General features: G+C 42.0%; 1 protein-coding gene across 1 annotated transcript in view; it reads right to left on the bottom strand.

Annotated features, from left to right (window-relative positions):
* Nucleotides 1-5,462: 5,462 nt before the first annotated feature.
* eipr1 (EARP complex and GARP complex interacting protein 1) overlaps nucleotides 5,463-14,175 on the bottom strand; it is a 41,793-nt gene continuing 33,080 nt past the window's right edge. The window contains exons 8-9 of the mRNA XM_019876571.1: nucleotides 13,603-13,770; nucleotides 5,463-8,596 (exon numbers count right to left, since the gene is read on the bottom strand). Coding sequence (XP_019732130.1) covers nucleotides 8,422-8,596; nucleotides 13,603-13,770 — 343 coding nt within the window. The 3' untranslated portion in view covers nucleotides 5,463-8,421. The remainder of the gene's footprint in view (nucleotides 8,597-13,602; nucleotides 13,771-14,175) is intronic.

The following is a 14,175-nucleotide window of genomic DNA, read 5'->3' as shown; positions in this document are numbered from 1 at the left end:
AACAAACTTACAGTACATAGATTCATCTGGCAAGAAGTCATCCACATCCATTCAAGGGGGGCACTTCTCAAACTGCCATAGTCTAAACCAGGCGTACACAAATATAAATTAAAAAAGGATACCAATTATGTTTTTTCAATTTGTCAATTGTCTATAGACGTTAATTGGGCCACATATGATTGTAATATTCTAAATGTCATTTTCATTCAAAACGACAACATAAATAAGACCTAAAATAAAATAAAACAATGTGATTCCTGTTATGAATCTCTTCTATTTTCTTTTTCTTTCTGATCATGTTTTTTTTTTTGCTTCTTCTCCTTTGATTGTCCACTTAGGTTCAATGTTTTGCTTTAGAATGTATTCCTTGAACACACTGGAGTTAAACTGCTTCAAATAAATCATGGATTTTCAGGCACAAGAAAAAAAAAAAAAAAACAAGACTCCCAGTGTTGGTTATCCAAGGTCATTTTAAAATGTATTTCTTGATCAAAGGCAGTCAAACAACCTTTACTGTTGCTCGGGCTATCTTATTAGCTGGCTCCCATTCTGTGATTTTGTGATGACAACAAGTGCTCCTTGCAGCGAGAAAATAACACACCTTGAGTGAAGCACTGAACAGCTCTGAATAGCGAGCCCTTCACCGATTTTTCAGAGCAGAAACGCGAGGGAGAAACTATCCCAGTTTGACGGGTAAACTGCGAAGTGTTTGTGTGTGTGTGTGTGTGTGTGTGTTCATTGTTGAGCTCACAAGGCCAATATGAAAGCAAAGGTTCACTGGTTCTCCTTGTCACCTGGGTTCCTCTGTCCTCACCTGATGTCTTGTCACTGACCCAAATGTCAAGTGCATCTGTGTTCAAGCGTGTGTGTGTGTGTGTGTGTGTGTGTGTGTGTGTGTGTGTGCGTGTGTGTGTGTGTGTGTGTGGTCAAGCTACCAAAGGAGAAGACAGATCTGGGTCATGCGGTTCCCATGAGAGTGTCGGAGCGCTACGCGGCAGATGACATGTCTGATGTGAGCGAGTGAGCAAGGAGCAGAGGGAGAGAGATAGCGTGAGCATGCATCCAGACAGTGGAAGAGGCAAGGGTCACAGGAGGACGACATCATTGCATGAGCCCCCCCACCCCCACATACGCTATACATACACATTAACTCTGATTGTGTGTACATGTGTTAGTGCACAATAAAAAAAATGCAGCAGCACTCAAGATAGCATAAATAGTCAATGACATCGTACAGCAAAATTTATTTTATCATGATCAGAGAAGAGATGATACTGAAAGCGTAACTTATTTACTATACATTGGTACCTTATAGCACAACCACAGTCATCCATCCATCCAGCCATTTTTTGATCTGCTTATCCTCACAAGGGTCGCGGGGCATGCTGGAGCCTATCTCAGCTCTCTTCAGTTTGCCAGCCAACCGCAGGGCACACATAGACGAGCAATCACCCGGGCTCACAATCGCACCTAGGGACAATTTAGAGTGTTCAGTCAGCCTGGCATGCATGTTTTCAGAATGTGGGAGGAAACCGTCGTACCCGGAGAAAACCCACGCAGACACAGAGAGAACATGTAAACTCCACACCGGAAGGCCAGAGCCGAAATCCAACCCTGCACTTCTGCACTGTGAGGCGGACGTTGCTCACCGTGCCACCCTCAGTTTCTTCTCTGTTTTGATAGTTTGAGGAAAGCTTGTGAAAAATATGCGTTAAACAATAATCAACAAGTGGATTCGAAACTGGATGGATGGATACATTTACTGTACTGTATTTGGGTTCACAGTCCACCGAAGGAAACCATAACTATGATGTGGCCAACGATAAAAATAAGTTTGACACCCCTGATATAGGTGTTAAAACTGCCTCTTTGTTGTCACTAGAGTGTTTATGAATCGCTAACTTAACAGCTCTGCAGCAACAAAAGTATCGGTATGTTATAAAATGAAAGCAACATTTTGTTACTTACTGCTTAAACCAAGAATATTACTTGATGCACATGTGACTTCAAGTACCACACTTGAAATCGCACCTTATAATTAAGTTTTTAAAAATCCGCACACGTTTGTGGGGCAGAGTGAGTGGTCATTGAGTTGTGAACTTTGCGACTGCGGCTAAATTGCTTTTAATGGATTTCATGGGGAGTCGTTCACGTGTCATTTGATTGACAAAGATGTTTGTGGGTTTGTGCTATGCACCATCGATCACAACGCATGCAAACTGTCACTCGGTGTCGCTGGGACTTCATTGACGGACTTTCTCACCACTTTAATTATTAGCCAGTAAGGCTCACACACGGGAACTGTAGTCACAACAGTGAAGTTTTCATTTGTTATTAGCTGAAGGCAAATATCAAAGGATAAGTTACACCCGGGCGATTACTTGGCAACTTTTTCACTTGATGATACAGGTGATATTTCAAAAAAAAAAATAGCTGAACTTCATTAATTATGATCCAGCTCAAACAAAATTGGCCTGCAAATTCAAAGATGAACCTCCTTCCGTTGGCGTAAAATCAACATCTGTGACTCGAGATAGCCACCATTCGCACATGAGAGTGGATGTTAACATCACACATGAGAAATGAACACAATTACAGCTTTTGAGAGGTACGTATGTGCGTTCGCAGAAAAGCCATAAATAATGCTGACTCCACCAAATGCGCTTGTTCATTAATTATGGGACAATGGCTTTGGATCAGGGAGCTGAATATATTAGCACCTCCATTGTACTGCCTTTGACAGGAACAAATAGAAGGTCAGTCTACTGTCTACTACTGAGGCAATGCCATAGTGTCTGTTTTCAAAGTCGACGTTGCCGTCTCTCTTGAAAATGTAATTGATTAATGAATGAAATGAGACCTTTCGGCACTCAAAGCATTGAGATGGAAACATTGAGTTAGATGAATGATTACTTGGTGATTGATTGATTTATAGAGTTAAGTCAAATGTGTATATCTACAGTACAGAAGTCAGACTTTCCTGCGAAACATCTTCATTGTGGACACTTTAAAATTACAAAGATGTCTCAATCGGCCCGGTTCGTCCCCTCCACATGCTGTTTATCTTCTGCAGGAATGATAAAACCATATATGAAGTAGCTTAGGGCACACAGAATCGTTTCCCTTGACTACAGGGTGCTTGTCAGAGTTAAGCATGCTTCCAGCTAACATCAAAAGTGATGAGACTGTTTTACAGTCGCGTATATACTGTAGGGGCTGCAGAGTTACGGAGCACGGAACATTGCAGCTAATGTGCAATTAAATTAACAATTAGTAGTAATGTTTTTTTTTTTACATTTTTACATTGACACCTGGTGCTTTTACGACGGTTTGTTGTTGTCAGTCCTCCATTGCCTCTATGCAAGTGGTGGAATAAAGTCTTCAGGCTCATGTTGGCAACTCTCTGCTCAAGTAAGACCAAACCAACTCAGGAGTTGTAGAACCGTAAGAAAAAAAAATAGAAAGAAAAAGAAGAAGAACATAATATGACTACAAAACCTGCATGGCTGTGGAACTCATGAAACCCACTATCAACCCTGGTGAAAATAACACTCAGCGTACAAGTCTTCCTTCCTCCACTTCATGCACATATACATTTTGGCCATGCTGCTCTTATCATGTCCCGAGGGTCCTCGCTGCAGACCTCTTAACCCCCCTTCTATGGCTGTCAGTAATTCCCTTCTCTTGGCCTGTCTGCTCTTCGCTCACTGTGCAGAGAAGCATGTCGAAGCATCAGCTTGGTTTCAAGGAAGTAGAAATCTCCTCCATGCAAATCAGTCAAAAAGACCGCTGAGGTAATTATCAGCTGAAACCTGAAGCTCCACTCTCACACTCAGCCTGGCTCCATGTTGCATTTATGAATAAATAATTGAATGAAACCCAATTATTCTTAATTTCATTTCTTCGCGGCCAAAGTCATTTTCACCACCATGTTTGAGGGAAACATCTGTTTGACAATTACCGCCATTCACAATGGCTCGACAAGAGCTGCATTTTTGGCGCAGCTGACAAGTCTGTTTTGCACTACAACATTCCTCATAGCAGATTACCATCATGTGAAGTTTTGTCCCAAGTTTCATCCCTGATGTAACTCATGATGGAAGCAGCAGAATGAATACTGAAGTATATAAAACAATTTTAGTTGACAATTTACAAAAAAAATGTACCCTAACTAATCGAGAAAAGCTTCATCATGCAAGAAGACAGACAATGCTCCAAAACACAACACCAACACAAAAAAAGACTTCATCAGGGGGAAAATGTGGAAGCTCTTAGACTGGCCAAGTCAATAACCAGACATTAAGCCAATAGAGCCGAATGTTACCTCCTGAAGCGGAGACTAAAGGGAGAACCCCTCGGGATCAAACAAGAACTGAAAGAGTTTGCAATGGAGGCCTGGAAAACAATTTTAAAATGAAGAATGCAACAGTCTGGTGAATGGCTCACAGGCTTGATGCAGTTACAGCAAGCCAAGGTTGCGCCACCAAATATAAAATGTTATTCATCCATCCATCTATTTTTTGATCCACTTATCTTCACAAGGGTCACGGGGTGTGCTGGAGTTTATCCCGGTTGTCTACGGGCAGTAGGTGGGGTACACCCTGAACTGGTTGCCAGCCAATCACAAGGCACACATAGATGAACAATCATTCGCGCTCACAATCACATCTCGGGACAATTTAGGTTGTTCCATTAACCTGCCACGCATGTTTTTGGAATGTGGGAGGAAACTGGAGAAACCGGTGAAAACCCACGCAGGCACGGGGAGAACATGCAAACACCACAGATGGAGGCCGGATCCGGAATTGAACCCTGCACCTCCACACTTTGAGGGTGACGCGCTCACCAGTCGACCACCGTAACCTGGGCGTCATCCTGGACTCTACTCTCTCCTTTTAGTTGCACATAAAAGAGGTATAAAAATTCTGTCTCCATCATCTTAGGAACATCTCCATACTCCAGCCATTACTCATTGATTGTGTGGCTCAAACACTTATTCACGCCTTCATAACCTCCCGCATAGTCTATTGTGGCTGAGCCCTGTCTGGACTAGCCAGCAAAACTCTGGACAGACTCCAATATGTACAAAACTCAGCATCCAGAGTCCGCACCTGCACAAGACCCTGGCAACACATTAACTAGATTTACACAGAACGTACACATTGATATGGGCTGAGTGTAGGTTTGTTTACTGATGGTATTTACAACCAGTGAACCAGTGAATACTTCTTATCACAGTGCGTTTTTATAACTTGGCCAAATGGGGAAACATGTCCTCGATCTGCATGGTTGTAATTTGCAACATTTCTTCAGCACACATACACGAATGAGGATACACTTGACTCAACTCAACTTTATTAATAGAGCACTTTAAAACAACCACTGTTGCATACAAAGTGCTTTACAAGTACTTTCCCATCACAGTACCTTTTGCCTATTTTTAAAAGACCACCCAAGCCCACTTAAAATTTAATATATTTTTATTTTTGTAATTATTACGTTGTTCAATTTGTGTTGGACATATCCAAGAAGTCCTGTTAACAGTTTTAGTCAGAAGATATTTAGGAACCCACGCAGGCAGGTGAAGACAGCTCAAGGGTCCTTGCGGGTCCTACTCAGAAAAGGTCTTTATCGAAATCGGCGTGTTAATGCCGTGTCTCATGTGTTTGACCGTACATGTGGGCCATTAAAGGCAAAGAAATGTCACTCAAGTGTCTTCACCCAAGCGATAACAGAGAAAGTAAAAACAATAAATTAATAACACAAATACAGCAGACACCATAAAACACTAAAACAAAGCAGAGTCTCATGCCAAATCAAGCGTTATAAAAAGTGGATGGATGCAAATAATCGCATACTTCTTTTTGTGCACTGGAATAATTCCCTGCTCTCCTTTCATTTTAATAGTCTGGTCCAAAAAGTTGTTAAAAATCCTGCTGGATCCAAGCTTTTTTCCCTATAACTGGTTCTTTCCTCACAAACACTGTGGATTCAGAAATAGATGACAATTTAAAACAATTATGGCGTCAGAGTAATTTCAAGTGGCTTTGCCCCCTCTTAAAACTAAAAACCCATGATTAGCAACTAGACAGGTCGACATAGAGCTCTAAACGTCATTGTGGAGCAGTAAAATGACCTGATCTGTACAACCATGACTGTGCACACACGCACACACACACAAAAAAATTGACTTTTGACATTTAACAAATTACAGGCGCAACATCGAAGCACTTGGCACACAGCATTCATGACGCACCCTGGAGGAGCATTTACAGCAACGGGGGATCATTTGAGGAAGGTGTGTGCCTCGATAGTTTCCAGCTAAGTAGTTTCAGAGTTAATAGCTGGCGGGGCGACTGCTCTGTACGGAGCATGGAAACGCCGCCGGAAGAAGGGGAGGCGAGCGTGCTTGTCAAGCTATGTCAACGTGGATTTTGAACCTCGCTCCCATCAATCCATTTTGCTAATCTACGTTCTACGCCAAACAAGATGAATGAACTTCTCACAAGGACCAAGAAAACCTTGCACATTCTGGCGCGTTCTGCTTAACCAAAACCTGGCTCAGCTACCAATACCCGGACACCAGGCTTCACCTTCATGGCTTCCGTTTCCACCGGGCGGACCGCGACACGAAACTATCATGGAAATAAAAACGGTGGTGGAATATGCTTCAATAGCAACAAGGAATGGGGCGCTGATGTCACAAATCTCAACACACACTGCAGCCCGGACTTGGGAGTCACTGTTTCTAAACTGTAAGCCAGTTATAATGAATACTGGTCAGAGCACCGAAGTACAGCAATAATAAATGGAATAAGTGTGACTGCAAAGTTAAGCTGCGATAAATTGGCCTGTCGATGACGTCAGCCGCAGTACACAAGGTTTGGACCAGGGATGGGCAACTTCAATGATGGAGAGGGCCACAATTTTTCATCAGCACTATCAGTGGGCCATATAAGACTCCATACTTCTTAACCAGGTGTTTCATTTTTAAGAGGGATGAAATATGTGCATGTTTTTTAACATTAAAAAAATAATAATAATTTAACCTACCGGTATGTAAATCAAGTCTCTATCTTAAAATATGTCATGCTGAAATGCATGCATAAAATATGTGCTATTCAACAACAAGCAAATAAACCACATAGTGATTTTTTTTTTCCCCAGTGACCTTGTGGATAAAATCTCCTATTCAAAAATCGCACAAAACTGCTAAACACGAAAACATTAAGTGCAAGAACACATTTTAGGGATTTTTTTTTTTTTTAAACATAAATCAACTCACACAAAGATTTTACTATTTTAAAATGTTTGTACTGCATGTCATTCAATAACTCACCTGTACGATGCAGTACAGTATTGGGCAGTTCACTTTATTTTGTAAAGGAGCCCATGTGCCGCATGTTGCCTTTCCCTGGTCTAGATTGGTCTCAAATTGGAGGCCACAGACCATTTCCATGTCCGAATCCTTTCTGTTTACTGGCTTTTTTTTGCATTTTGGCAGTGGTGTCTACAACCACAGAAGCTTCTCAGGTGGTGCACCTCAACAAGGATTGTTATGTCTCCCAGCACTGTATCCATGGAGGAGATATCAGGAGATGTAGCGGGGAGCCCCAGGACAACAACCCACCAGCAGGGCTGCTCTCTGTCCCTTTGTGGGAAGAGGAACAGGATGAGCACTGCCGCAGCACTACAAAATGACCTCCAATAAGCCACTAATGTGCATGTTTCTACTCAAACTGTCAGATACGTACTCCGTCCGTGATGGCGTTACGAGGGCGCGACTCACAGCTCAATGCGGTGCAGTCTGAGTGGCATTTTCCAGAGAACACCACGAATGGCAGATTTGCAACCGGTGCTCTGGGCTATTCATGGGTAACAGTCGGTTGAAACGTCCCGGAGAAATTTCTGCTGCGTGCAGCATCCTCTAATACGACCGCTTTGGCGGTGGCTGAATGAAGGACTGGGGAGGCATGTTTCTTGGAGGACCGCATAGACCTCCTCACTTTTTGGGGGTGGGGATGGGGGTGGGGGGATTGAGCTACTGCAGTGAATTAAATTTTCCACAATATCCAGATAGAACGTGAAGTGTGAACTGACAGAAGAACTTTCCCCACATTGTATGATTACTCAAGATAAGAGTATCAACACTGTTATGTGGAATGATTTAATGGCGATTTAATACGATTCACACTGACATTTTGGAAATGATTGTGCCGTTGCTTTGACATGAAAAGATAGCAATGAAGAAACAATGGGGAAAAAAAAAACAAACTAAACCAGGAAATGTTTAATTTAGAGTGTTAAGTTGCAGAATGTATTTACATTAATTACAGTTTTTGCAAGAATATTATGTACTGTAGTTTGTCTTTGACAGCAATTTTAACCATGCCCTCTTTGTCTCACGTTCGGTATGTCCACTCACAATAGGATCTGGTATTTGAGGGTACGGGGGACCCTGTTGATGACTAGGCGTCCATCATAGCTGAGCGAGGCGAAGAGCCACGGATCGGCCGACGACCACTCAGCCGCATATACGCTGTCTTCATGCTCCTCGTAGGTGGACACCACACTGTCCTTCAGAGGCTCCTTGCACCTGCAACACAAGCAAAGACAACACGTGAAGAAGCGGCAAGCTGGAAAGATGAGACAAAATCTGTCATACCTAATACCAAACGGTCATGTGCAATCCTGCTGATATTACTCATTTCATCATGCGAGCACTGATTTCAGTCCGTGTGAATCATGACGGGTAGTTGCAATCAGAAGGGCCTTCATATTCAATCTCAGTGCAAGTCTGTGTATATAGGCAACATGTCATGCATACCACATTTCAAATTTGGATTTAAAAAAAATAAAAATATTGAAGGAAGCAGTTTGCTTTAAACTTCAAAGATCAAATATCTTGATCGCGTGTGGCTTGTTCATCCTTGTATTGTTAATGATTAGTCATAATTATAATGTACGACGCATGTTACCGCACCCCCATCTATTTGTAAGGGATTATTTGTGGATTCACAATCACATCCATTTAATATCACAAACAATTAAACGGATAATTCATTACATCAAGGCCAAGACATGGCTTGCGTTCCTGCTTCAGTGGTTCAGTGCAATTGTGTCGAACTAAAGAGTAGCACTGCACAGTTTGGAGGAGTTACAGTGGATATAAAACAACTGCACATACCCGTTCAAAGGCCGGGTTTATGTGACTTAAAACAATGAGACCAAGATAAATACTTTCACTTTTTTTTTCACCATTAATGTAAACTATGACCGAGAAAACTGAGTTGAAAATTTTGTCATGACAGAATGGTTCACAGAACATTTTCACATGAATCAGTGTGTGGCCTCAATATTCAAAAGTGTCACGCTGGATGCAAGGCACCAAACAATTTTATTGGCAATTAAATCATGGAATCATGTAAGACAAAGTGAGGGGATATAAAATAGAGTGGGTGATGAGGCTCTGAGCTAGGGCCAGGTCATTCACACCTTGGGGAGTTTTAGGTTTGTAGTTGGTGATTTACCGGTGTGCTCTCCAAACAGCCACACCGTGTTGTTGACAGTGAACTGCAGCTGAAAAAAAAAAGTATTTTGCCTCCTTTAAGCTGCTTTCGCCTCTATTTCTGAATGCCGTCAGTTTCAAAAATCCATCTAAGCTTTGCTGTTGTTGTAACATGCCTTGGTGCATGTTTGGCACAATGTATCTTCACAGAAGTTCTTACAGTATATGACGTCACAGTATACGAGTACCGTATTTTCCGCACTAAAAGGCGCACCTAAAAGCCTTCCATTTTCTTAAAAGCTCACAGCGCGCCTTAAAATCCATTGCGCCTTGTGTATGGTTATTACGATAATATGTCGACCCCAAAATGGGTCCTCGCTAGAGACATGCTTACAATGCAGAGTTCAAACTTAAGGCGATCGGGTTACGCAGTTGAACACGGAAATAGAGCAGCGGCAAGGGAGTTCAATGTTAACGGGTCAGTGTTATAACTTGCTGTTGGTGAAGTGAACTGTGTTGCTGCTTTATTAAATACGTTTTACTGACATCTGATCGTTCTGTAGCAACGCCACTCAACAGCTAAGCTATCTTAGCCGTTGCCGTTTGTTCAAAGCTTCTTTGATCCGTGACGTGGGTTGCGTCTGCGCTGATTGTTGAACCACGTGCGTACCGCTCGCGCTCACGCGCGCACAGCAGAGAGCAGCAGACTATGGACTGCTGAGGCGCGCTTCACTCGAGTGGCATTGCTACGGTTGAGTTGGCATTTCCTTGAGCGTAGCTCCATCTAGTGGATGCATTGTAGATTGCGTCTTATAGTGCGGTGCGTCTAATGTATGAAAAAAAAAATACAAAATAGGCCATTCATTGAAGGTGCGCCGCATAATCCAGTGTGCCTTTTAGCGTGGAAAATACGATACTCAAATAGAATGTCTGTCACCTCCCAGTCTGTTGTTTCCAAACACGCGGGTAGCTCCTCCACAGTCTCACTGGTACATCTTTTCGATGCATTTACAGGAAAGTCCGCTCCGCATCCAGAGTGTGCTCTGCAACCACGCGCTGAGCCTAGTGCGCGTCTGTGTTCGCTGGCATGTAAACACGCCAGAATGAATGGTGCGAACTCATGCCTACAGTAGAAACAGACACCACCACTTTTGCTGTTGCCAGACAGGTCTGGATGACGATCTGGGCAGAAAATATGAAATCTGTCCAGATGTAATGCGCCGTCCAAGATCTACTCACAAAGCTATGTCTCAGTGAAGCACAAAAGACAAGAGAAGGAAAAGTCCCGTTGCCCTTCATCAGAAGCACCACCTTGTCCATCTTTGTTCCTGAGTGAGCGTACAATGGTGTGGAAAATCCCAGGTCTACGGATTTGCACCAGCATGTTAGTCTCTTCTACGGCGTCTCACTTGTTTGGTCCAAAATAAAATATACCAGTGCCACAGCAGGTCTATTTAGAGGTGTAAGAGCAGCATACATGTGACTGGTCAGGAGGGCCAGCTGTGTCCTGGGCTGCTCCCTGGACACTCTGGAGGAGGTGGGCAACAGGAGGATGCTAAAAGCTATGATGGACAGACAGAGGAGAGGTACCGCCGCTCGATCTTGCCGACTGCCGTCAGGCGATTGAATAGACAGACCTGAAAACCCGGACTCACCCCGACTTGCCCATTTTTAGTATGCTTATATTTATATTTTATAAGTTATATTTATTTATATACTTTTTGTACTTCTACTTCTCCCTTTCATAATTTTGCTGCTGTAAATTGGGAATTTCTCCATTGTGAGATAAATAAAGGTTTTATTCTCTTATGTTATCTTATTAATACACAAAAACAGATGAAACAGAATGCACCAAAGGACCAGGGCACACATATATGGCGTCATCTTGGTCATTGTCCGATAAGGTGGAGGGAATTATGAACAGTTCCAGTCAACAATATTACCAGTCAGTGTTATAAGAAAGCCTGTAAGTAACGACCATTAAATCGAAAATGAGTGAATTATTGCAAAAAAAAAAAAAAAACAAAGTTTATCTGTTTGAAACTTAAATAACTGAATAGAGGTTGAAAAGGATTTGTACGGAGGCATTCTGTTTTCGTTAATGTTTTACACACCATCCACACTTCATTGGAATTGAGGTGTGGAAAATTCACCATGACCATCTTTTTCTTTTTGTGGCAAAATACTACAGAAGGACATTTATTGTATTGTAGCATCTCTGTAACTGAGGCAACAAATGTTATAGTTGGTCATAAACAGGCTCAAAAAACACATCAAACTAGTTGTCAGCTCAACCAAACTTCTATGGCAGAAGGCAGAAGGTTGTGCAGAGCTGTGCTTAGAGCAGTTTTATAGACAAATGACACCATTTATAGACATACAAAGAAAAAAAAATTGAGAGGCACTGGCTTAGATAGAAGTTTTCCCACCTCACGGGCTCACTAGAGGCCCAGACTTGCTGATCCAACTACAAAGACAAAGCATTAAGCAAATAACAGTGATGTTCGATATGTGATTGAAAAGGTAGGATCGGGTAGATAAGATGGCAGCACCAATCGTCAACGACTTACCATTGTGTATGGGCATGCTCAGCTGTTCACTGTACTCGCTCTTCATAAGCACAGAAATGTTTGACAATGTGTTTGAAATGCTCTTCAAGTGTTTTGAGATCATTGTTTGGGTAAAATTTATGGCAAAACTATTCATACATAGGCCTCAATTATTCGCGGAAAATGGCTATTTTGCCCCGTGAATATTGGGCTTCCACCGTATTAAAGTTTACATCTCAAGGTATGAAGCAAATATCGTCTCAATTTGAAAATACTTCAGTATGGTGCCTGGGAAACCTGGATTCATGAAGAGTTGATAATAGGGTATGAGGGTCTGTCATCGAGTTAACAGCTATAGCTCACAAGTGAGAGGAGTGGGAACGCCAGTGATTACTGTATTTTCTGGACGATAAGTCTCATTTTTTTTTCATAGTTTGGCCGGGGCTGCGACTTATACTATGGAGCAATTTATGTGTGAAATGATGAACACATCATATCATTTCACGTTATTTTCACATTAAACCGCAAGAGGGTGTTCTTGGCCGGTGTTGGTACTTTCTACATTGGCGGTAACTGATAAAAAGCACTAACGGTGACTCTGATGTAAGCGACGTAGAAGAGGGAGCACCGCATCTTCTACCTCCGGAGTTCACAGAGAAATTTAAAAATGATACAGAGGATGAAGATTTCATTGGATTTTGTGATTTGGAGTGACACTGATGGTTTGGTCAACTTGCTAGCATGTTCTTTATGCTAGAGTTATCTGAATAACTCTAAATATGTTACGTGAACATACCAGGGACGTTCTCAGTTCGTTGTTTATGCGTCATGTAACGTTAGCATATCGTACACTTATTCAGCTTGTTCTCTTTTTAATTTTTATTTTAAATTGCCTTTCAAGATGACATGTCTGTTCTTGGTGTAGGATTTTATGAAATACATTTCCCCCTAAAATGCGACTTATACTCCAGTGTGACTTACAGTCCGGAAAATACGGTAGTGAAACATTGTTTTTAAAAAAACACAAGATCATAGTTTTTTTTGTTTTGTTTTGTGACTTTTTTAGGTGGGGGTAAGGTGCTAAACACAGAAGTTTGTTCACCTGCTTAATGGTTTCACTTTTGCTAGAATTTTTTTTCCATGTTTCAGCTCTCAAAATGACTATATATACCATACATTAACCTTAGTGTTATGTCTAGGCTCACTCATGTTATTTTAATGACATGAGGTTATGATAAAAACACGCATTTTTGTGTAGATTCTCAATCAACTCCATTCATTACTGTCTATGCCCTCATTCATCGTGTCAGGGTGCACGGAGCTGATTGCAAAAACTGCTGCTTGCCCCAATGTGATTTGGGCAAGCACACAAATATTGGCTCTCCGTGATGATTCTTTGAAAAATGTTGGTTTTCTTTTCAAACTTTGGCGCTCTTCTATTTTGCTACGCTAGGTGATGATGTGAAATTGCAGTTTGACCCTGCTGGTTTAATTTCTCATGAAGTGCAATAGAAACATCTTCTGACTGACACATGTTACTCTTACTTATCCTCCTGGTGGTTGTCCTCCCCATCGCTGAGATCTTCATCATCCACCAAATGGCCAAATGGCTCGGAGGAGATCGAAACCATGTTGGAGAGGATGAGACGGCTGTCACTGCTGGCTGTCAAGACCAGCTGGTCGTGGCTGTGGTTATAGCGGACGCTCCACACCCTACAAGCAAACATGAGTAGTCAGTATTTAACAAAAAGCATCACAAAATCAACCACAAAAAAGTGTGACAATGCATGGACAAAAGTATTGAGACAGCATATTCGATGGAAGGACCACAGTCGATATCTGGCCAGAGATTTCCTTGTCCAATAGTTAAAAAGCTCACATCGGTCCACGTTTTACTGTGCTGTAACGTTATCCATTTCACAACTTGCTTTGTTCCAGGTAATGGGTAGAAACAAGCGACTTTTCCTGATTGAGCCCCCACTGGCAGAGATTATCTTAACCTTGCATCGCGGAGAGAGACATAATTTGGCTAAAGATAGCATTGCATCAACTGCATGTAATGTGGGACTGCGGACACAAGTGTGAAAAAGTGGACAGAAAAAAATGTCATGACCTCAT

This window comes from Hippocampus comes, unplaced genomic scaffold, assembly GCF_001891065.2.
Source record: "Hippocampus comes isolate QL1 unplaced genomic scaffold, H_comes_QL1_v1.1 scaffold107, whole genome shotgun sequence".
NCBI classification, from domain to species: Eukaryota; Metazoa; Chordata; class Actinopteri; order Syngnathiformes; family Syngnathidae; genus Hippocampus; species Hippocampus comes.
The sequence above is the reverse complement of the archived record's forward strand: the minus strand, read 5'-3'. Positions and strand labels throughout refer to the sequence as shown.